Below are 24,607 nucleotides of genomic sequence, written 5' to 3' on the forward strand. Positions count from 1 at the left end.
AGTTCTCTGCAGAGATGGGAGAACCTGCCAGAAAGAGGACCATCTCAGCAGTTCTCCATCAATCAGGCCTTTACAGTAGAGTAATGGAAGCCACTCTTAACTGAAAGGCATATGACAGCCTGCTAACCCTAACCCAAATGGCATTTAAAATACTCTGAGAGCATGAAAAAAAATTGACCTCTTTGGCCAGAACTTCAAGCACTATTGTCTGGCAAACACCAGGCACTGCTCATCACCTGGCTAACACTATCCCTATGGTGAAGCATGGTGGTGGCAGCGCAATACTATGGTGGTGATTCTCAGTGGCAGGGATGGTGAGACTGGTCAGAACTGAGGGAAGGATGAATACAGCCAAATACAGAGGTCCTTGAAGAAAACATGCTCCTAGAGTGCATGTGGCAGTTCATCTTTCAGCAAGACAATGACCTGAAGCATACTGCCAAGACAATACTGGAGTTGCTTTGGGACAAATCTCTGACTGTTCTTCAGTGGCTCAGCCAAAGCCCAGTCTTAAACTCCATAGAACATCCGTGGAGACCTGAAAATAGCAGTTCAGATGCTTCCTATCCAATCTGATGGAGCTTGAGAGGATATGGCAGGAAGAATGGGATAAACTGCCCAAATCCAGGCATAGACTTACCCAAGACGACTCGAAGGTGCAATTACTGCCAAAAGGGCTTCTACAAAGTGCTGAAGTCATTCATTCATTCATTCACTCACTCATTATCCAAACCGCTTATACTTATTCAGGGTCGTGGGGATGCTGGGGCCTGTCCCAGCAGTCACTGGGCAGCAGGCAGGGAGACACCCTGGACAGGCCATCACAGGGTCCACACACAGACACAGACACAGACACACAGACACACACACACACACACACACAGGGACAACTTAGTACGGCCGATTCACCTGACCTACATGTGACCTTTGGGCTGTGGGAGGAAACCGGAGCACCCGGAGGAAACCCACGCAGACACGGGGAGAACATGCAAACTTAACACAGAGGCCACACGTAATGTACAAGTACATGTAACAGAATCCACAAAATTGGACGTGACCTGATGTGAATATAACTCTGACCCTGTCTGGTTTCCATCCTTCTCCATGTTGTTCTTTATTTTTTGTGGCCTTGACAACATCTATGATGTTTGATGGCCACACACATTCTTCTTTGTTGATCCAATTTGAAGGCACCAGTTCCACTTCATTTGTTTTATCAAAAATAACAATGTGACACATTTGCCTATTGATAATGATAAAAAGACTCGTTTAGTTTTAACATATCTGTAAGAACTCACAACTTGAGAACAAAATGAGAAGGGACTTATCATTCACCAAATAGGTTAGTTAAAAAAAAACTGATGGCAGGAGCAAAAGGTACTACAATGATCTCAACTTGAACAAGAGTTCATACACAAATACATACTGCAAAGAATGTGCACTTGGCCCTGCCATTCAAATGGCCGCTACCATCTCTTCTAAGAGCCAGAATCTTTATTCTACTGAAGTGGAATCATTAAACATATATTTTCCATTTTGCCCATTTGATATAGCTCTCAGCAACTTTTTTAACATCATTATTTACGATTCTTAAAACACACTATCGATATGTCATTGCGATGTTTATAATTATTTAATTATAATTATAATCTAGATATGAACAGATATTTACAGATGGCCCACATCACCCAAAAATCTTTAAATTTCTCAGGTTATTTGTACATTTCTTGTTTTTTCACATTTACAAACATATACGTATGTGTGCGTGACATTCTTGTTGTGAGGGGTTGTTGTGAAGCATCTAGTGTGTTGGTGTAGTGTTGTGTGCCTGTAACATCTCACTCTCAACCTTCGCTGCTGGCTAGTAGAAATGCGAACAGGAGAGCCGCGCGCATACATCTCTCCCTACTAGTACATAGCCTTTCCAACAGCAAGCCCTATGTAGCACCTCTTCGTGGCGAGACACGGTAACTGGGTACACCTTGGACCCAGTTACCATGTGTCGCCACACGGACATGCAGAGATTAGTCATTTTAAATAAATGCTTTATTTTGTTTTAAACCACAATAGTTGGTTTATACCTTGCCTGTTTTTCGCATGGCTTGTGGGCCTGTACATTCACTGACTGTAGTGGGGGAACGTGCAATGCATCTTAGAATGCTTCATTTATTTATTTATTGTTCTGTTCTTTTGACTTACATGGATTTTTACCCTTCACCTGGTCCTCGTGTGAGTCTGCATGCAGGGCCATATGAGGGTGACAGTGTGCATCTCTTGCCCACGTACTGATCTGTCTGTTGTCTCTGACATGGTGATGATTGCCGCTTGTCTGTGAGTTTGTGTACAGTGCATCCGGAAAGTATTCACACCCCTTCACTTTCCCCACATTTTGTTATGTTACAGCCTTATTCCAAAATTGATTAAATTCCTTTTTTTCCCCTCATCAATCTACACACAGTACCGCATAATGACTAAGTGAAAAAGGTTTTGTAGAAATATTTGCAAATTTATTAAAAATAAAAAACTGAAATATTGCATGTACATAAGTATTCACACCCTTTGCTATGACATTCAAAATTGAGCTCAGGTTTATCCTGTTTCCACTGATCATCCTTGAGATGTTTCTACATCTTGATTGGAGTCCACTTGTAGTAAATTCAATGGATTGGACAGGATTTGGAAAGGCACACACCTGTCTATATAAGGTCCCACTGTTGACAGTGCATGTCAGAGCAGAAACCAAGCCATGAAGTCAAAGGAATTGTCTGTGGACCTCCGAGACAGGATTGTATCAAGGCACAGATCTGGGGAAGGGTACAAATAAATGTCTACAGCTTTGAAGGTCCCGAAGAGCACAGTGGTCTCCATCATTCGTAAATGGAAGAAGTTTGGATCCACCAGGACTCTTCCTAGAGCTGGCCGCCCAGCCAAACTGAGCAATCGGGGGAGAAGGGCCTTGGTCAGGAAGGTGACCAAGAACCCGATGGTCACTCTGACAGAGCTCCAGCATTCCTCTGTGGAGATGGGAGAACCTTCCACAAGGACAACCATCTCTGCAGCACTCCACCAATCAGGCCTTTATGGTAGAGTGGCCAGACGGAAGCCTCTGCTCAGTAAAAAGCACATGACAGCCCACTTGGAGTTTACCAGAAAGCACCTAAAGGACTCTCAGACCATGAGAAACAAGATTCTCTGGTCTGATGAAACCAAGATTGAACTCTTTAAGCTGAATGCCAAACGTCACATCTGGAGGAAACCAGGCACCTCTCATCACCTTGCTAGTAACGTCCCTACAGTGAAGCATGGTGGTGGCAGCATCATGCTGTGGGGATGTTCTTCAGCGGCAGGAACTGGGAGACTAGTCAGGATCGAGGGAAAGATGAATGGAGCAAAGTACAGAGAGATCCTTGATGAAAACCTGCTCCAGAGCGCTCAGGACCTCAGACTGGGGCGAAGGTTTACCTTTCAACACGACAACGACCCTAAGCACACAGCCAAGACAACGAAGGAGTGGCTTCGGGACAAGTCTGTGAATGTCCTTGAGTGGCCCAGCCAGAGCCCAGACTTGAGGCCCATTGGACATCTCTGGAAAGACCTGAAAATAGCTGTGCAGCGACGCTCCCCATCTAACCTTACAGAGCTCGAGAGGATCTGCAGAGAAGAATGGGAGAAATACCCCAAATATAGGTGTGACAAGCTTATAGCTTCATACCCAAGAAGATTTGAGGCTGTAATCGCTGACAAGGGTGCCTAAACCAAGTACTGAGTAAAGGGTGTGAATACTTATGTACATGCAATATTTCCGTTTTTCATTTTTAATAAATTTGCAAAAATTTCTACAAAACCTTTTTCGCTTTGTCGTTATGGGGTGTTGTGTATAGACTGATGAGAAAAAAAGGAATTTAATCCATTTTGGAATAAGGCTGTAACATAACAAAATGTGGGGAAAGTGAAGGGGTGTGAATACTTTCCGGATGCACTGTATATCTGGGTAGACTGTAAGAACTGAATCGCCGTTCTGGGATAAAGTTGTCTGAATCTGAATCTGACCCTGGCTGAACTACAAGGGACTCGGAGGAGGTCCGGCCCCTAGACATGCAGTACGCAGGCCCACTGGTGTGTGGATAGTCCCTGATGCCCACGAATCAGCCCCGGCTATGGGTTAACTAGTGCCACTGCCTAGTGGATGCCTCGGGACAGGAATAGGCTACGGGAATAAACCCCTACAGAAAATCAACGTCCACAGTGCTGTTGTTTTGTTTGGATCTTTTTTCTTGCCCTTCTGTATCTCTTTAAGTGGGAGAGTACTGCCGGCATTGTGTGTGACTGCCGCTTCGCCCTCTCGTAGCCCCCCCCCCCCCACTTCCCATCCACCCCTGCGTGTCTGTGTTGTGTTTATCTGTTGTCTTGTTTCACCCTGTTTATTGTCAAGCCACGTTGAGTGGTAAAAAAGTGCTATATAAGTTCGATTTATTGTTATTATTATTATCATTATTATATATGAATACTTACACAAGTACTGAATTAAGGGTCTGAATACTTACAGAAGAGATTTCAATTTTTCATTTTTTTTTTAAATTTGCAAACATTTCTAAACATGTTTTCCCTTTGTCATTATGGGTTGATTGTAGACTGATGAACAAAAATGGTAATTTTGTCCATCTAATAAAATTAAATCTATAACACAAATTGTGCAAAAAGAGAAGGGGGCTCAATACTTTCTGAAGCCACTGTTGTATATCTAACAGATGAATGATATACCAATTTGTATAGACATCTCTTCGGAATCTGTGTCAACCTAGATAGCAATAATAAATCCACTGAATCAAGTGCATCTTTGAAAAGCAGAGCTTCATTTACAGAGATGCCTTGAGCCCCAAAGCCTTTGCACAGAACTACAAACGACACAAAGTGATGTCACCTTAAAGCGGTTGATGTTGTTCCTGATAACGTCCTCTCTGGAGCACACCGACTCCTCCTCCTCCTCTTCATCCTTTAGACTGAGGGAACAGGCACACACACAGGGTTCAGCCATACAGGGTTCAGCCATACAGGGTTCAGCTATAATACGTTTGATAATTCTGGATTTGTTGGTGGTTTTGTGGAGCTGCCAGTTATCGGTAGTATCGAGTCTTCACTTACACGCGGGCAGCAGCACTAGCAGCAGCACTAGTAGCAGCACTAGTAGCAGCAGCAGCAGCACTAGCAGCACTAGCGGCACTAGTAGCACTAGCAGCGGTAGCAGCAGCACTAGTAGCACTAGCAGCAGTAGCAGCAGCAGCAGCACTAGCAGCAGTAGCAGCAGTAGCAGCAGTAGCAACACTAGTAGCACTAGCAGCAGTAGCAGCACTAGTAGCACTAGTAGCACTAGCAGCACTAGCAGCAGCACTAGCAGCAGCACTAGCAGCAGTAGCAGCACTAGTAGCGCTAGCAGCACTAGCAGCAGTAGCAGCACTAGTAGCACTAGCAGCACTAGCAGCACTAGTAGCAGCACTAGTAGCACTAGTAGCAGCACTAGCAGCACTAGCAGCAGCACTAGTAGCACTAGCGGCACTAGCAGCACTAGTAGCAGTAGCAGCAGAGGAGTGGCTAAGCTAATGCCTGCTCATCGCTAAGCAAAGTCAAATCACGGGCTAGCCGGCAGCTTGCTGACTAAAGCTAGCCGCAATTACAACAAAATAAACATACGTGAATAGGTGTAATGTCGCTCTAACGGATAGTATCTACACTGCAAGTACACGCTCAGCTCTGTATAAGCGCAGCCATGGCGGCGTCCCCTCACACGGTCCCGTAACGTCAGCCGCTGCTCGGCGCACGCGCCACGACTTACTGTTCCAGCTGATTCATCCTTCCCCACCACGAACCTCGCGAACAGCGACGAACTCTTAATTCCGTGCCGAGTTTCAGCAGAATCCAAGTCCGAACACTCTTAAAACCATACGCGTCCTTCTTGGTTTCGCGCAACGACAAACGCGTTTCCGGACTTCCTGTGCGCACGCGCGTTGTTGTTTGGAAGGGTCGCGAGACAGGATGAGCCATTATTTATTTATTAACCTTGATTTAACCAGGAGGATCCCGTTGAGATTACAAACCTCCTTTTCAAGGGGGGCCTGGCCAAGACAGGCAGCACACTTACAAAATCACACAGTTGCAAAATTACACATTTGAAAACACAAAAAAATTAGAAGAAAACTAAATTACAAGGGGGTTAGGGTTAGGCCAAGGGGGCTGCTCGACCTGGCCAAGGAAGTCTGGGCGAGCCGTCCCTCGTCCTTCATCCCCTCGAACACGTGGAGGGGATGAAGAAGAGGCTGGGCCAGATCTGGCCGGTGGCGCGGGCGCACCTGGAACAGGCCCAGCAAGCCCAGGCCCGGACGTACACCAGAGGGGCCCAGGTGCGTACCTTCCAGCCAGGTGAGAAGGTACTGGTCCTAATCCCCTCATCTGAATGTAAGTTCCTGGCCAAGTGGCAGGGGCCTTACGAGGTGGTTGAGCAGGTGGGGAAGGTGAACTATGTGGTAAGACAGCCGGGGAGACGGAAACCTACGCAGCTCTACCATATCAATCTGCTTAAAAAGTGGCACTCTCACCCTGTCCCACAGGCCGGTCCAGTGGTTCTAACCCGCTCTCCCCCCCTGAGGTTCCAATGGGAGCCATGTTGGAGCCCAGCCAGCAGCAGGATCTCCGGGAAGTGGTCCTGCAGCACCAGGACGTCTTCTCAGAGCTGCCTGGGCGAACTACAGTGATGACTAACGACATCCACACCGAGCCAGGGGTAACCGTTCAGGTGAGGCCGTACCGGGTCCCAGAGGCGAGGCGGACAGCCATTCAGGAGAAGGTAGAAAAGATGCTGAAGTTGGGGGTGATAGAGGAGTCTCAGAGCCATTGGTCTAGCCCCATAGTCATTGTACCTAAGCCAGATGGGACTTTTAGGTTTTGCAACGACTTCAGGCAGCTGAATGCAGTGTCCAGGTTTGACGCCTATCCCATGCCCCGGGTAGACGAGCTCATTGAGCAGCTAGGGCCAGCCCGTTTCATTACAACCCTGGACTTAACTAAAGGCTATTGGCAGGTCCCCCTGACGCCGGCTGCAAGGGAGAAGACGGCGTTTGCGACCCCAACCGGGCTGTACCAATACATCGTACTCCCGTTCGGGGTACATGGGGCCCCCGCCACCTTCCAGCGGATGATGGACCGGGTCCTGGGTCCTTACCGGGCCTATGCCACGGCCTATCTGGATGACATTGTGATCCACAGCGCCACCTGGGGGGGTCACCTGACCCACCTGCGAGCCATCCTGGGGGCCCTGAGGACCGCGGGCCTCACAGCCAACCCGCGGAAGTGCCGCCTTGGGGTTGAGGAAGCCTCGTACCTGGGCTACCGAGTGGGACGAGGCAACTTGTGGCCCCAGGAACCGAAGCTGGAGGCCATCAGGGAGTGGCCCCGCCCTATGACAAAAAAACAGGTGACGTCGTTCCTGGGACTGGTGGGGTACTACCAGAGGTTCATCCCCCAGTACGCAACCCTGGCCGGCCCGCTCCACGACCTCACCAAGAAGAACCTACCTGACCGCGTTCTCTGGACCAGAGAAGCGGAGGAGGCCTTCACCACGCTCAGGCAAGCCCTCTGCTCTGATTCCGTACTGGTTACCCCTGATTTTTGCCCTGCCTTTTGTGGTCCAAACTGATGCTTCAGCCATAGGGGTGGGAGCAGTCCTCTCCCAGGTGAAGGATGGAGAGGAGCATCCAGTGACCTACGTAAGCCGCAAGTTCCTGGCCCATGAGCGGGCCTACTCCACGGTAGAGAAGAAGGCATTGGCCATCAAGTGGGCAGTGGAGAAGCTCCGCTACTACCTCCTGGGGAGATGCTTCGACCTCGTCACGGACCACGCTCCGCTCCGGTGGATGGCCGCCGCCAAAGACACGAACGAGCGGGTAACACGATGGTTCCTTATGTTGCAGGATTACAGTTTCCGAGTGGTGCACCGCCCGGAACGGGAGAACGCCGACGCCCTGTCCCGCCGCGATGCCTGCCTCTGGGCCATACGTGGGGACCCTGGCTTCCTTCTTGGGAGGGGGAGTTGTGACAACCCCGGGGTCAGCCCAGCTTCTGCAACATGGCCAGCGACCCAGCACAGCCCAGAAACACACCTGTACCCACTTCCCCCCTCAACGGGAGGGAGACTGAGCGACACACCTGGCCCCAATCAGAGGCTGAGGAGGAGCCCCAGGATAAAAGGGAGCCAGAGACAGCCGCCAGGGGGAGAGAGAGGTAGCGATAGTTGTGTTGGCTGCCCAGCGTAGGAGCCAAGGAAGACGGGAGCCAGCCGGCTGAGACGAGGAGCAGTAGTCATGTTGAGCGTTTTTCGATTTGTCTTGTGAATAAATGCCCACAGCGGGCCAACCTGCCGATGGTCTTTGTTTCGTTGTTGGGTTGGGTGCTAAAGTTCCCCCGTGGTTGTCACAATACATACAAATCTATGTCTGGAATGGTTGATGGATACATGCAAATATATGTCTGGAATGGTTGATAGATACATGCAAATCTATCTCTAGAATGGTTGATGGATACATACAAATCTACGTCTGGAATGGTTGATGGATACATACAAATCTATCTCTAGAATGGTTGATAGATAAATGCAAATATATGTCTGGAATGGTTGATGGATATATACAAATCTGTGTCTGGAATGGTTGATGGATAGCTACAAATATATGTCTGAAATGGTTGATGGATACATGCAAATATATGTCTGGAATGGTTGATAGATACATGCAAATATATGTCTGGAATGGTTGCTGGATCCATACAAATATATGTCTGAAATGGTTGATGATACATACAAATATATGTCTGGAATGGTTGATGGATACATGCAAATCTGTGTCTGGAATGGTTGATGGATACATACAAATCTATGTCTGGAATGGTTGATGGATCCATACAAATATATGTCTGGAATGGTTGATGGATACATACAAATCTGTCTGGAATGGTTGATGGATACATATTACAAATATATGTCTGGAATGGTTGATGGATACATATTACAAATATATGTCTGGAATGGTTGATGGATACATACAAATCTATGTCTGGAATGGTTGATGGATACATATTACAAATATATGTCTAGAATGGTTGATGGATACATATCACAAATATATGTCTGGAATGGTTGATAGATACACACAGATGGAGCATACTGCATTGCTCTAGTGCAGGCCCTGTGATGGCCTGGTGGCCTGTCCAGGGTGTCTCTCCGCCTGCCTCCCAATGACTGCTGGAATAGGCTCCAGCATGCCACGACCCTGAAGGCAGGTCAAGCGGTTTGGGTAATGGACAGATGAATGGATGGATGCGTTGCTGTAATTGTAACCTGTGGCATGCTGCCTGCAGAAGGCCACTTTTCAAGCCCCTTGGGTTTTTTTTAGGCAATTCACCTTCACATTCTCCTTCCAGTTATGTACTGTATCTTTTTCAATTTTTCATATGTGTAAATAAACAAACAAACAAACAAACAGGTCAACACACAATCATACCTTTTTACCGTGTTTCTTGGGCACAACCACCATGCTGGTGCACCAGTCAGTTGTCTCCTCCACACGGCTGGTGACGCTCAGGCTTTCCATGTGCTGATGCTCTTCTTTGACTTTCCCCACCAGCGGTAGTGGAATCCTCCTGGGAGTTTTCAAGGAAAACGGCACAGCCCCCGGTTGAAGCTTGATGGTGTATGGTTGTTGTATCTGACCTAGCCCGCTGCATTGAGGGTCTCCATGTCCATGCTGTCGACACGGGTGAGTGAGCCAAGGGATACAATGGCTGACAACCTGAGCAGGGTGTGCTCAAGTTTTGACCACACAGACCAGGTATGGGCCACATGATCCAGAAAGGGCCAGTGTGGGTGCAGGTCTTTGTTCCAACCAGGCAGTTAAATTCAAATCAAGTCAATTTTATTTGTATAGCCCTGTATCACAAATGACACATGTGCCGCAGCGGGCTTTACAGCAGCACAACATGCTGTCCTTAGACCCTCAGATCGGATAAACAACAACTACCCAAAAACCTTTAACAGGGAGAAACAATAGGAAGAAACCTTGGGGAGAACAACAGAGGAGGATCTCTCTCCCAAGACGGACAACGTGACATGATGTTGTGTTTACACAATATGCACAATACAACATTGAAAGCGGATAACACAATTATAATGAATTGTAAGATATATGAAGAATAATATGAGGAGGGGTGGCACGGTGGTGCAGTGGTTAGCACAATCGCCTCACAGCAAGAAGGTCCTGGGTTCAAGCCCCAGGGTAGTCCAACCTTGGGGGTCATCCCGGGTCATCCTCTGTGTGGAGTTTGTATGTTCTCCCCGTGTCTGCGTGGGTTTCCTCCGGGTGCTCCGGTTTCCTCCCACAGTCCAAAGACATGTAGGTCAGGTGAATCGGCCGTACTAAGTTGTCCCTAGGTGTGAATGTGAATGTGAATGCGTGTGTGTGTGTGTGGGCCCTGTGATGGACTGGCGGCCTATCCAGGGTGTCTCCCCGCCTGCTGCCCAGTGACTGCTGGGATAGGCTCCAGCATCTCTGCAACCCTGAGAGCAGGATAAGAGGTTCGGATAATGGATGGATGAAGAATATGATGAGCCAAGCAGTGTCCACACATCACTGTAACAGCCCAGGCCCTGAGCCACGTGACCACCATCACGGTGTGAAAAAAAAATTAGACACATGTCTGAGTGACAGAAGGATTGAGACAGGATTACAAAATTATATGGATTTATAAGATATATAAAAAGAAAATGTGATGAGGGGGATGCCAAGCAGTGTCCATCCAGGTGGTGACCACCATCACCATGGAGACCTGGGAGGAGGACAGACTGCACGTGCACACAAGTGAGACTCACATCACACCATTCACACACAGAAGAGGAGAAAGGAGAAGACATAATTCAGAGAGAGAGAAAAGACATGTGACAGAAGAGAACAGTTTGCAGTAGTCAATAATCTATACTCTATCATCTATACTCTAAAATCTGTACACTATAATCTATGCTCTATACACTATAATCTGTACACTATAATCCAGTGGTTCTCAACCTTTTTGGGGTCCTGGACCCCCTGCGTATTTTTGATCTACCCTGAGGACCCCTCCACCTGATCTTGGGGGAGGGGGGTTGCAATTTGATAGAAACAGTAGAAACTGCATTTTAAATTGCATTATAGCATTTATTCACTCTTTGGGGCAAAAATCAGAGCTTTCAGTTGTAACTTAGATATAGTTAACAAAACAGAATTCTTATGCAGTAACTTTCAGATATATGTAACAAAACAGAATATGTATTCAGTAACTTTCAGATATATGTAACAAAACAGAATATGTATTCAGTAACTTTCAGATATATGTAACAAAACAGAATATGTATTCAGTAACTTTCAGATATATGTAACAAAACAGAATATGTATTCAGTAACTTTCAGATATATGTAACAAAACAGAATATGTATGCAGTAACTTTCAGATATATGTAACAACAGAATTTTTATGCAGTAACTTTTAACAATGCAAACGGGAGCGAGATCCCTTATTAAAATACAATAAATTACACTTGTGAAACAGATGTAATTAGAGAAAAAAGTCCTGTTACCCTTTATAGTTTAGGTACATAAAGGTCTCAGTCACATTTGAGTAAAATAATCCTATTTCTATAAATGTCATAGGATCTTTTTTTTTAAAGATATTTTATTTTCACGGACCCCTTGCAATTACACCACGGACCACTAGGGATCCGCGGACCCCCGGTTGAGAAACACTGCTATAATCTATACTCTATACACTATAATCTATAAACTATTATCTGTACACTATAATCTATACACTATAATCGATACTCTATAATCTGTACACTATAATCTATACACTACAATCTGTACACTATAATCTATACACTATAATCTGTACACTTTAATCTATATACTATAATCTATACACTATAATCTATACTCTATCATCTATACTCTAAAATCTGTACACTATAATCTATACTCTATACACTATAATCTGCACACTATAATCTATACACAATAATCTATAAATTATTATCTGTACACTATAATCCATACACTATAATCGATACTCTATAATCTGTACACTATAATATATACTCTATAATCTATACGCTATAATCTATACACTTATAATCTGTACACTATAATCGATACACTATAATCTATACACTATAATCTATACACTATAATCTGTACACTATAATCTATACACTATAATCTATACACTATAATCTATACACTATAATCTGTACAATATAATCTATACGCTATAATCTCATCAGCAGAACAGTGGTTGGTAAATTCATTGAGTCAGAAACCGACACACCATGCAGTACAGGTTGTGAAGCACTCAGTTTAAAGATTAGATTAGATTAGATTAGATTAGATTAGATTAGATTAGATTAGATTGTTTTATTAGCCACACGACCAAGGCCAGTTGAATTTGTTTTTGGTACATACATGGACAACAACAGACACTCCACATATTATCACTAACAATACAGTTACACAATAACAGAAATAAACATAACATGCATAACAATTAGTTGAATGGTGGTAGTTGTACCAATGGTGTGTGAGGAGGGGACTTTAGGGAGGAATTCAGAGGCAACTAATTGTAGGCTAAGGCAAAAAGATGAGTTTTCAGTGTGGCTTTAAAGGACTCAACAGACTCTGATTGTCTGATGGCAGCAGGCAGGTTATTCCACAAGAACGGGACCCGATAGGAAAAGGCCCTGCCACCAGCTGACTTCTTTTTAACTTTGGGTACACACAGGAGCCCTGTATTTTGAGAGTGAAGGGCTCGAGATGGCATGTAAGGTTTAAGGAGATCAGACAGGTAGGATGGGGCAAGCCCATTTAGGATTTTATAAGTTAGCAGGAGCACCTTGAAGTCTGATCTAACATGGATAGGAAGCCAATGAAGAGAGGCAAGAATTGGTGTAATATGGTCAAATTTCCTAGATTTAGTTGGATTCTAGCAGCAGCATTCTGAACCATCTGAAGACTTTTAGTACTAGAATGTGGCAGACCTGAGAACAGAACATTACAGTAATCAAGTCTGGATGAAACAAATGCATGTATTAGAATCTCTGTGTCAGCCATGGACAGAAAACACTGAATTTTAGCTATATCAAATATGTTATATAGCTATATTACATAAGTGAAAAAGGCAGTCTTGGTGATTTCTTTAATGTGGTTATCGAAGGAGAGGCTGGGATCAGATGTAACACCAAGATTTTTGGCTGTCACGCTTTGTGAAACCACAGAGTTGTCGATTGTTATCATTACTTGATCAAGTGGGTGTCTTTCTCTCCATTAAACACCTAGACCCTCAAGTTTCACACTTTATTTGTCATTTTTCAGTATTTTAGATACACAGACTCTTCAAGCAGGGGTAACTGACAAATTATGAAGAAGGAGCATATGACATCATACAGGAAGATCATGTGATTGCCTGGAGTGTACTTTAACCAACAAGAGGAAGTATTATCAATGAAGACAATTGGTGGAGTGTAGTGGAAGATGGGGCTGGAGGTCTGACAGAGGAGAGCCATATGGCACAAAAGATTGACAGGTGGACAGAGTGGTGTGAGTGTGTGTGTTTATGTGAAAAAAGGTTGTGTGGGGTAAACTTTAGTCTAAACAGTTGTCTTAACAGTTATGTTCAGTCCCACATTAAGGAGGATAACCACAAAACAATTTGTTTACTAAGAAACCTACAAATGGATAAACTTCCAACCTCATTTATAAACTAACTACTCATCTCATTTATTAAACTAGTTAACTACCTACCTTATTGACTACCAAACTTATTTGCTAGCTAACCAACTTACTGACTAGCTAGCTAACTCACTGGCTAGCTCGATAATGTACTGACTAGCCAATGCAATGACCAGCTAGCTGCCATTTGAGTGAGAATAAAGCTTCAAAACAAAACGACAAATAACAGAGAAGAAGAAAAGAATCCCTGACACATCCATCACCATGACCATCATCATCATCGCCTGGCCCTCCAACAACCCCAATGCTGGCTGCTCTGATTGGTTGCTGTAACAATGCTGGGATGTGATTGGCTGCTGGACCAAATGCAGCAAACATTTCCACAGCAACAGACAAGCACAGCACTTCACCGTGGTAGATCTAGACAGACAGGACTGAACTTCCTAGGTTGAAATGGATCTCTCTAGATTAGATCAAGATCTTTTCTATAGCAGGTGGAACAAGCACAGTGATAATAATAACTTTATTTATATAGCACTTTTCTATGTAGTGAATTCGGGGGCAGCTGGGAACGGCCGCAGCAGGGAGGCGAACCTGGGTCTCCAGCACCAAGGTACACTACGTTAACCAGTCGGCTAAAGTGTCCAACCCATTAGCCAAGGGCTAGCGAGTCTATTTATCCGTGCACGTTACACTACCCCCTCCTTCGGGAAGCGTATCCCCGCGCTTCAGCATATCAGCTCCCTCACGTCTCTGGGCTCATGTGCTTCCGATGGCCTCATGGTCTCACCATCCCACTTCTGACAACAATGTAGCAAATTCAGGGGGCAGCCTGGGAACTGCCACAGCCGAGACGTGAACCGGTGTCTCCCGCACCACGAGTGACTACGTTGACCAATCGACTAAACTGTACAGCCCAGTAGCTCCGTATCACATAAGGTTAAACAGATGATGTTCTCCGATATAAACGTGGAGTGGGCAGAACCCTGCCTCAGCTTCTGCTATGGGCTTAGCACAGAACCAAAGAAAATAGAGAGACAGGTAGACCCAGCAGCTAAACATCAACTCCATCCATCATAGATCCACTGACCTGACACCTGCTCTGCTGCCTCTGCAAAAATTCCACTGACTCAAAGAATGGAAAGACCCTTGGCGTGTGTGTGTGTGTGTGTGTGTGTGTGTGTGTGTGTGTGTGTGTGTGTGTGTGTGTGTGTGTGTGTGTGTGTGTGTGTGTGTTTTGAAAGTGCATTAGTATATCTGGTGTATGTAGGGGCAAATGTGTTGGGGTATGTGGTGTGTGTGTGTGGGGGTGTATCTGTGTATTTGGTATTATGTTTATGCAATCAGATCTTCATCAAAGATGGAAAAGCTTCATTAAATAAGTAAAGAAACACAAGAAATATCAGATTCATAAACAGCTCAATTGACTGATACAGTTCAAAACACTGATAAACAACAGATCAATAAAGTGTTAAAATGATCATCAGACTGATAAATAACAGATCAATAGTGTTAAAATGACCATCAGACTGATAAATAACAGATCAATAAAGTGTTAAAATGATCATCAATAAATAACAGATCAATAAAGTGTTAAAATGATCATCAGACTGATAAATAACAGATCAATAAAGTGTTAAAATGATCATCAGACTGATAAATAACAGATCAATAGTGTTAAAATGATCATCAAACTGATAAATAACAGATCAATAGTGTTAAAATGATCATCAGATGATAAATAACAGATCAATAGTGTTAAAATGATCATCACACTGATAAATAACAGATCAATAAAGTGTTAAAATTATCATCAGACTGATAAATAAGATCAATAAAGTGTTAAAATGATCATCAGACTGATAAATAACAGATCAATAAAGTGTTAAAATTATCATCAGACTGATAAATAACAGATCAATAGTGTTAAAATGATCATCAAACTGATAAATAACAGATCAATAGTGTTAAAATGATCATCAGACTGATAAATAACAGCTCAATAGTGTTAAAATGATCATCAGACTGATAAATAACAGATCAATAAAGTGTTAAAATGATCATCAGACTGATAAATAACAGATCAATAGTGTTAAAATGATCATCAGACTGATAAATAACAGATCAATAAAGTGTTAAAGTGATCATCAGACTGATAAATAACAGATCAATAAAGCGTTAAAGTGATCATCAGACTGATAAATAACAGATCAATAAAGTGTTAAAATGATCATCAGACTGATAAATAAGATCAATAAAGTGTTAAAATGATCATCAGACTGATAAATAACAGATCAATAAAGTGTTAAAATGATCATCAGACTGATAAATAACAGATCAATAGTGTTAAAATGATCATCAAACTGATAAATAACAGATCAGTAGTGTTAAAATGATCATCAGAGTGATAAATAACAGATCAATAGTGTTAAAATGATCATCTGACTGATAAATAACAGATCAATAAAGTGTTAAAATGATCACCAGACTGATAAATAACAGATCAATAGTGTTAAAATGATCATCGGATTGATAAATAACAGATCAATAAAGTGTTAAAATGATCATCAGACTGATAAATAACAGATCAATAGTGTTAAAATGATCATCGGATTGATAAATAACAGATCAATAGTGTTAAAATGATCATCAGATGATAAATAACAGATCAATAGTGTTAAAATGATCATCAGACTGATAAATAACAGATCAATAAAGTGTTAAAATTATCATCAGACTGATAAATAAGATCAATAAAGTGTTAAAATGATCATCAGACTGATAAATAACAGATCAATAAAGTGTTAAAATTATCATCAGACTGATAAATAACAGATCAATAGTGTTAAAATGATCATCAGACTGATAAATAACAGCTCAATAGTGTTAAAATGATCATCAGACTGATAAATAACAGATCAATAAAGTGTTAAAATGATCATCAGACTGATAAATAACAGATCAATAGTGTTAAAATGATCATCAGACTGATAAATAACAGATCAATAAAGTGTTAAAGTGATCATCAGACTGATAAATAACAGATCAATAAAGTGTTAAAATGATCATCAGACTGATAAATAAGATCAATAAAGTGTTAAAATGATCATCAGACTGATAAATAACAGATCAATAAAGTGTTAAAATGATCATCAGACTGATAAATAACAGATCAATAGTGTTAAAATGATCATCAAACTGATAAATAACAGATCAGTAGTGTTAAAATGATCATCAGAGTGATAAATAACAGATCAATAGTGTTAAAATGATCATCTGACTGATAAATAACAGATCAATAAAGTGTTAAAATGATCACCAGACTGATAAATAACAGATCAATAAAGTGTTAAAGTGATCATCAGACTGATAAATAACAGATCAATAGTGTTAAAATGATCATCAGACTGATAAACAGGTCAAGAAACTGATAAAGGCAGTGACGTGTGTGTATGTGTGCGTGTGTGCGTGCGTGCGTGCGCGTGCGTGTGTGCGTGCGTGTGTGCGTGCGTGTGTGCTACTGGTTGACTCGTAGTCTAAATGCGACTCGCCCAGCAAACTTGTCTCTCTCTCCGCCCTCAGCCAGGGTGTTGGAGTTGATCCTGCACTCCACGTTTACATCCGTGTTCAGCGTCACGTTCAGGAACTTCACCGCCACCAGGGGCTGCGTGTAGTTCACCTGGACACACACACACACACACACACACACACACACACACACACACACACACACACACACACACACACACACACACACACGCAAACCGCTCGTTATCTCTGAATCACATTTCAGACGGTGCACTTTACACCACAAGAAAGAAAACAGATATGAACAAAATACCAGCAGGCATAAACCTTATGCTGTGGTGGTAGTACTGTGTGGTATTAGTACTCTGTGATATTAGTACTCTGTGATATTAGTACTGCGTGGTATTAATACTCTGTGGTATTAATACTCTGTGGTATTAGTGTTTATGTGGTAGAGACTCAGAATCCCTCCCACTCTTCCAATCCCGTCTCAAGACAGACCTTTTCTCCATTGCCTTCTCGTGCCCCCCCCCCCCGCCTGTCTGCTCATCCACCCCTGGTCTGGGGCAGGTTGGGGACTCAGCACTCGACCTGCCCCCTCTCTCAACTCCCTCCCCAAGCGCATCGGGCACTGCTGCGGGCTGCCCACATTCAGGTCACTGGTCGGGACTCACCTCTTCAGACTTCTTCTGTGATTTATGATGCTGGGTTTTCTTCCCCTTCATATCCGTCTAGTGGGGGAGTCCTGCTGGCGTGGTGTGTGGCTGCCGCTTCTCCCTCTCGTAGCCCCCCTTCCCATCCACCCCTGTATGTATGTCTGCCTGCCCCCCCTTCCCATCCACCCCTGTATTATGTTCATCTGTCGTCCAGTTTCACCCCATTTATTGTAAAGTGACTTTGAGTACTAGGGAAGCGCTATATAAGATTGACTTATTATTGTGTGGTATCAGTATTGTGTGGTATTCGTATGGTTTAGCAGTAAACCATGTGGTATTAATATAGTGTGGCATGAGTAAAGTGTGGTATTAGTACTATGGGGTGTTGATATTATGTGGTTTTAGTAGTATGTGATACTAGTATCATGTCTTGTTGGTATTGTTCTACTACCACTACTTGTGACAACCACGGGGGAACTTAGCAGCCGACCCAACACCGAAACGGAGACTGCCGGCAAGTTGAGCCCGCTGCGGGCATTTATTCAAAAGAAAAAGGGAAAAAACGTTCAACAGGAGTACTGCTCCTCGTCTGAGCCGGCTGGCTCCCGTCTTCGTTGGCTCCTACGCTGTGCAGCCATTATGACTATAGCTTCATCTCCCCTGGCGGCTGTCTCTGGCTCCCTTTTATCCTTGGGCTCCTCATCAGCCTCCGATTGGGGCCAGGTGTGTCGCTCAGTCTCCCTCTCGTTGAGGGGCGAAGTGGATGCAGGTGTGTTTCTGGGCTGTGCTGGGTCGCTGGCCATGGTGCTGAAGCTGGGCTGACACCGGGGTTGTCACATACCACTACTACTATGACTACTTTTGGCTGCTCCCGTTAGGGGGCGCCACAGCAGATCATCCGTTTCCATCTCTTCCTGTCCTCTGCATCTTCCTCTGTCACACCAGCCACCTGCATGTCCTCCCTCACCACATCCATAAACCTCCTCTTTGGCCTTCCTCTTCTCCTCTTCCCTGGCAGCTCCATATTCAGCATCCTTCTCCCAGTATACCCAGCATCTCTCCTCCACACATGTCCAAACCATCTCAATCTTGCCTCTCTTGCTTTGTCTCCAAACCGTCCAACCTGAGCTGTCTCTCTAATATACTCGTTCCTAATCCTGTCCTTCTTCATCACTCCCAATTAAAATCTTAGCATCTTCAACTCTGCCACCTCCAGCTCCTCCTTCTGTCTTTTCACCAGTGCCACTGTCTCCAAACCATATGACATAGCTGGTCTCACTACCATCTTGTAAACCTTCCCTTTAACACTTGCTGGTACCCTTCTGTCACAAATCACTCCTGATACTCTTCTCCACCCACTCCACCCTGCCTGCACTCTCTTCTTCACCTCTCTTCTGCACTCCCTGTTACTTTGCACAGTTGACCCCAAGTATCTAAAATCATATGCCTTTTATAATATGTATGTCGTCTTGCTCCTACTGATTTTCATTCCTCTTCTCTCCAGTGTATACCTCCACCTCTCCAGGCTCTCCTCAGCCTGCACCCTACTCTCACTACACATCACAATGTCATCCGCAAATATCATCGTCTACGGAGACTCCTGCCTGATCTCGTCCGTCAACCTGTCCATCACCATTGCAAACAAGAAAGGGCTCAGAGCCGATCCTTGATGTAATCCCATCTCCACCTTGAACCCATCTGTCATTCCAACCGCACACCTCACCACCATCACACTTCCCTCATACATATCCTGCACCACTCCTACATACTTCTCTGCAACTCCCGACTTCCTCGTACAATACCACACCTCCTCCACAATGTAACTCCTTCTGGCCTTCTCTATACTTCTCCATCAACATTCTCAAAGCAAACATCACATCTGTGGTGCTCTTTCATGGCATGAAACCATACTGCTGCTGCTGATCATCACCTCTCCTCCTCTTAACCTAGCTTCTATTACTCTTTCCCATATCTTCATGCTGTGGCTGATCAACTTTATACCTCTGTAGTTGTTACAGTTCTGCACATCACCCTTGTTCTTGAAAATCGGTACCAGTATGCTTCTTCTCCACTCCTCAGGCATCATCTCACTTTCCAAGATTGTGTTAAACAATCTAGTTAAAAACCCCACTGCCATCTATCCTTTTTTTTAAATCTCCCCCTCCCCTTTTTTCTCCCCAATTGTACGTGGCCAATTACCCCATTCTTTCCGAGCCGTCCCGGTCGCTGCTCCACCCCCTCTGCTGATCCAGTGAGGGCTGCAGATGGCCACATGCCTCCTCCGATACATGTGGACTCACCAGCCACTGCTTTTCACCTGACAGTGAGGAGTTTCGGCAGGGGGACTGTGACAACATGGGTGAGAACACATCACTTGTCCCATCAATCTTAATCATTACTAGGTGTTTGCTTTCCCTGCCTCAGTGGTGCAGCCTAAACTCAGGTGCTGCTGATTGACTCCAAGGGTGTATTTAAGCAGTTGCTCTAGATTTGTTAGTTGGGTAGGACGTCAGGGTGTAGATGTGTGCGCATGATGTTAATTTCAGTTCAGACCGACCAGAGGAGGCGCTAGTGCAGCGACCAGGACACATACCCACATCCGGCTTCCTAACCGCAGACACGGCCAACTGTGTCTGTAGGGACCTCACTTCTCCACGTCCCACCCTATCCCACCTCGCTCCCCTCTCCCCCGACGATGTCCTCAACCTCATCACATCCAGTCGCCCCACCACATGCTCCCTTGACCCTGTCCCCTCCCCTCTTCTTCAGTCTATAGCACCTGAACTCCTTCCCTTTCTAACCCACCTCATCAACTCCTCCCTCCAGGCAGGATGCTTTCCATCTGCCTTCAAGACTGCTAGAGTCAACCCCCTTCTCAAGAAACCATCACTTAACCCCTCTGACGTCAAAAACTACAGACCGGTTTCCCTTCTACCCTTTCTATCCAAAACTCTCGAACGTGCTGTCTTTAACCAACTTTCTTTGTACCTCCACCAGAACAACCTCCTGCACCCCAACCAGTCTGGGTTCAGGGTGGGTCACTCGACAGAGACGGCCCTCCTTGCAGTGACAGAATCGCTGCACTCTGCGAGAGCAAACTCTCTCTCCTCTGTCCTGATATTCCTGGACCTGTCAGCTGCATTCGACAAAGTGAACCACCAGATCCTCCTCTCTACCCTTGAGCGGCTGGGTGTCACAGGCTCTGCACTCTCAATGTTTGCAACCTACCTGATGGGTCGCTCCTATCAGGTGACATGGAGGGGATCTGTTTTGGAGCCTCACAGACTGACTACACGCGTTCCACAAGGTTCAATTCTGAGTCCTCTCCTGTTTTCCCTGTACACGACATCCCTGGGTTCTGTTATTCGCTCGCATGACTTCTCTTACCATTGTTATGCCGATGACACCCAGCTGATCTTGTCCTTTCCTCCCTCTGACACACAAGTAGAGACACGCATTGCTGAGTGCTTGACTGACATCTCGGAGTGGATGGTGACACACCACCTGAAGCTCAATCTGGACAAGACAGAGCTGATGTTTCTCCCGGGGAAAGGTTGCCCACACCGAGATCTTGCCATCACCATTGACAACACCGTGGTGATGCCAACTCGGACTGTGAGGAATCTGGGTGTGATCCTGGATGACCAACTGTTGTTTGCTGGAAACGTTGTATCGGTTGCTTGCTCCTGCAGATTTCTCCTCTATAACATCAGGAGGATTCACCCAAGCTGAAGGCAAACGCGTAGCCACAGGTGGGCAAAGGTGGTCTTCGCCCACCCAGTTGGCACTCCTGCCCATCCAATCAGAAAGCTTCACTGTGATTCGCAGTGCATTTCGCAAATACCAGCAGCTCCTCGTCTTTCTTTCATGTATACCGCGAGCATTCCACTGTACACTCTAGCGTGTACACTCCACCCAGTTGGCACTCATGCACATCCAATCAGAAAGCTTGATTTTGATTGGCAGTGCATTTCGCAAATGCCAACAGCCCCCGGTCTCATCTTTCTTTCACGCATTCCACTCTAGTTTGTCCACTAGCTAAAGCCACACAAATTTCCCCAAAAATACTACTTAAAAAAAACTATGGCCAAAAAACAAACTAATTTATTAAACTTTGTACTAGTGAGAAAAAAAACAGTATGAGGAGGAGGCGGAAGGTGCGACCACTTCTGAAGTGGAAGAGCCAAGTAAGTTGAGTTAGAACATTGTGTATCGTTAGCCTATCCAAAGGAGTTGGATCAAGTGCAACTGGTCTTGGTATATATCCGTGAAGACGTTTCGCCTCTCATCCAAGAGGCTTACTCAGTTCGTGCCTTTCTGACTAGACCAAGCTAGTCTGACTGGCTGCTGATGAGACTCAGCATTTATCCTCTAGGAGACGTTGTCAGAGCTATTGATATGCGTGGCTCTTTGTGATCCGATGTTTACCAACGTCCGTCGCTAACAGAGCCATAGATATGCATTTGTTAGCAGCGACGGTCGTTGGGGTTGTTAATTTCGACTTCATTGTTCAGTGGTCATGAGAGTCGTTGGAGTGGTTAGTGTCCGACTGTTGTTTTTTGAGGCTAGGCTTCTTGAGTCTCCTGGGTAGAGATGACATCTGATCACAAAGAGCCACGCATATCAATAGCTCTGACAACGACTCCTAGAGGATAAATGCTGAGTCTCATCAGCAGCCAGTCAGACTAGCTTGGTCTAGTCAGAAAGGCAGGAACTGAGGAAGCCTCTTGGATGAGAGGCGAAACGTCTTCACGGATATATACCAAGTCCAGTTGCACTTGATTCAGCTCCTTTGGAGAACCATGATGACCTGGATGAATGAGAACATTCACAGACATGTGGTTAGCCTAGTATCTGAACTAGGCTATAGCTGGCTAGTTCAGCTTCATTGATGTCTTGCTACAGTAAAAGTAATTCTGAATAGGTTAATTAGCTGTCATGGAATCACTGACACAGCGATACCCACACTCTACATCTAACCCACAACCAGAGTCATGGAATCACTGACACAGCGATACCCACACTCTACAACGAAACCACAACCAGAGTCATGGAATCACTGACACAGCGATATCCACACTCTACAACGAAACCACAACCAGTCATGGAATCACCGACACAGCGATACCCACACTCTACAACGAAACCACAACCAGAGTCATGGAATCACTGACACAGCGATACCCACACTCTACAACGAAACCACAACCAGAGTCATGGAATCACTGACACAGCGATACCCACACTCTACATCTAACCCACAACCAGTGTCATGGAATCACCGACACAGCGATACCCACACTCTACATCTAACCCACAACCAGAGTCATGGAATCACCGACACAGCGATACCCACACTCTACATCTAACCCACAACCAGAGTCATGGAATCACCGACACAGCGATACCCACACTCTACATCTAACCCACAACCAGAGTCATGGAATCACCGACACAGCGATACCCACACTCTACATCTAACCCACAACCAGAGTCATGGAATCACCGACACAGCGATACCCACACTCTACATCTAACCCACAACCAGAGTCATGGAATCACTGACACAGCGATACCCACACTCTACAACGAAACCACAACCAGAGTCATGGAATCACCGACACAGCGATACCCACACTCTACAACGAAACCACAACCAGAGTCATGGAATCACCGACACAGCGATACCCACACTCTACAACGAAACCACAACCAGAGTCATGGAATCACTGACACAGCGATACCCACACTCTACATCTAACCCACAACCAGTGTCATGGAATCACCGACACAGCGATATCCACACTCTACAACGAAACCACAACCAGAGTCATGGAATCACTGACACAGCGATACCCACACTCTACATCTAACCCACAACCAGTGTCATGGAATCACCGACACAGCGATACCCACACTCTACATCTAACCCACAACCAGAGTCATGGAATCACCGACACAGCGATACCCACACTCTACATCTAACCCACAACCAGAGTCATGGAATCACCGACACAGCGATACCCACACTCTACAACGAAACCACAGCCAGTGTCATGGAATCATTGCGGAAAGCGGGTAGGATAGCTGTAACACGCGAAGCGTGGACATCCGTTGCTACAGAATCTTATGTCACCTATGTCACCTTATGTCACTTATGTAACCTTATGTCACCTTAATGGTGCTTTAATACTGTTACTTATGTACCTGAATTGCGCTTTAATATTGATGCCTGGCAGCTGTGTGTGTTAGTGTGTGTTTGTGTGTTAGTGTGTCATAGTGTGTGATAGCGTGGGTTAGTGTGGGTTAGTGTAAGATATTGTGTTATAGTGTGTCTTAGTGTGTGTTAGGGTGTGTTAGAGTGTGTTATATTGTTTGATGGTGTGTTATAGTGTGTGATGGTGTGTGTCGGTGTGCTGTACTGTGTGTGATGGTGTGTGTTAGTGTGTTGTACTGTGTGTCTTAGTGTGTGATAGTGTGTGTTAGGGTGTGTTAGGGTGTGTTAGAGTGTGTTATATTGTTTGATGGTGTGTTATAGTGTCTGATGGTGTGTGTCAGTGTGCTGTACTGTGTGTGATGGTGTCTGTTAGTGTGTTGTACTGTGTGTGTTAGTGTGTGATAGTGTGTGTT

General features: G+C 44.8%; 2 protein-coding genes across 4 annotated transcripts in view; both read right to left on the reverse strand.

Moving 5' to 3' along the window:
* Window positions 1-5,983, reverse strand: part of eif4e2rs1 (eukaryotic translation initiation factor 4E family member 2 related sequence 1) — a 93,208-nt gene extending 87,225 nt beyond the window's left edge. For all 3 annotated transcript variants that reach the window (XM_056300387.1, XM_056300386.1, XM_056300385.1), the window contains exons 1-2: window positions 5,831-5,983; window positions 4,922-5,000 (exon numbers count right to left, since the gene is read on the reverse strand). In XM_056300387.1, coding sequence (XP_056156362.1) covers window positions 4,922-5,000; window positions 5,831-5,847 — 96 coding nt within the window. In that variant the 5' untranslated portion in view covers window positions 5,848-5,983. The remainder of the gene's footprint in view (window positions 1-4,921; window positions 5,001-5,830) is intronic.
* Window positions 5,984-17,310: 11,327 nt separating this feature from the next.
* atp1b2a (ATPase Na+/K+ transporting subunit beta 2a) overlaps window positions 17,311-24,607 on the reverse strand; it is a 131,322-nt gene continuing 124,025 nt past the window's right edge. Inside the window, exon 10 of the mRNA XM_056300639.1 lies at window positions 17,311-17,472. Within this exon, the coding sequence (XP_056156614.1) occupies window positions 17,311-17,472 (162 nt within the window). The remainder of the gene's footprint in view (window positions 17,473-24,607) is intronic.

Source organism: Lampris incognitus, chromosome 20 (assembly GCF_029633865.1).
Source record: "Lampris incognitus isolate fLamInc1 chromosome 20, fLamInc1.hap2, whole genome shotgun sequence".
NCBI classification, from domain to species: Eukaryota; Metazoa; Chordata; class Actinopteri; order Lampriformes; family Lampridae; genus Lampris; species Lampris incognitus.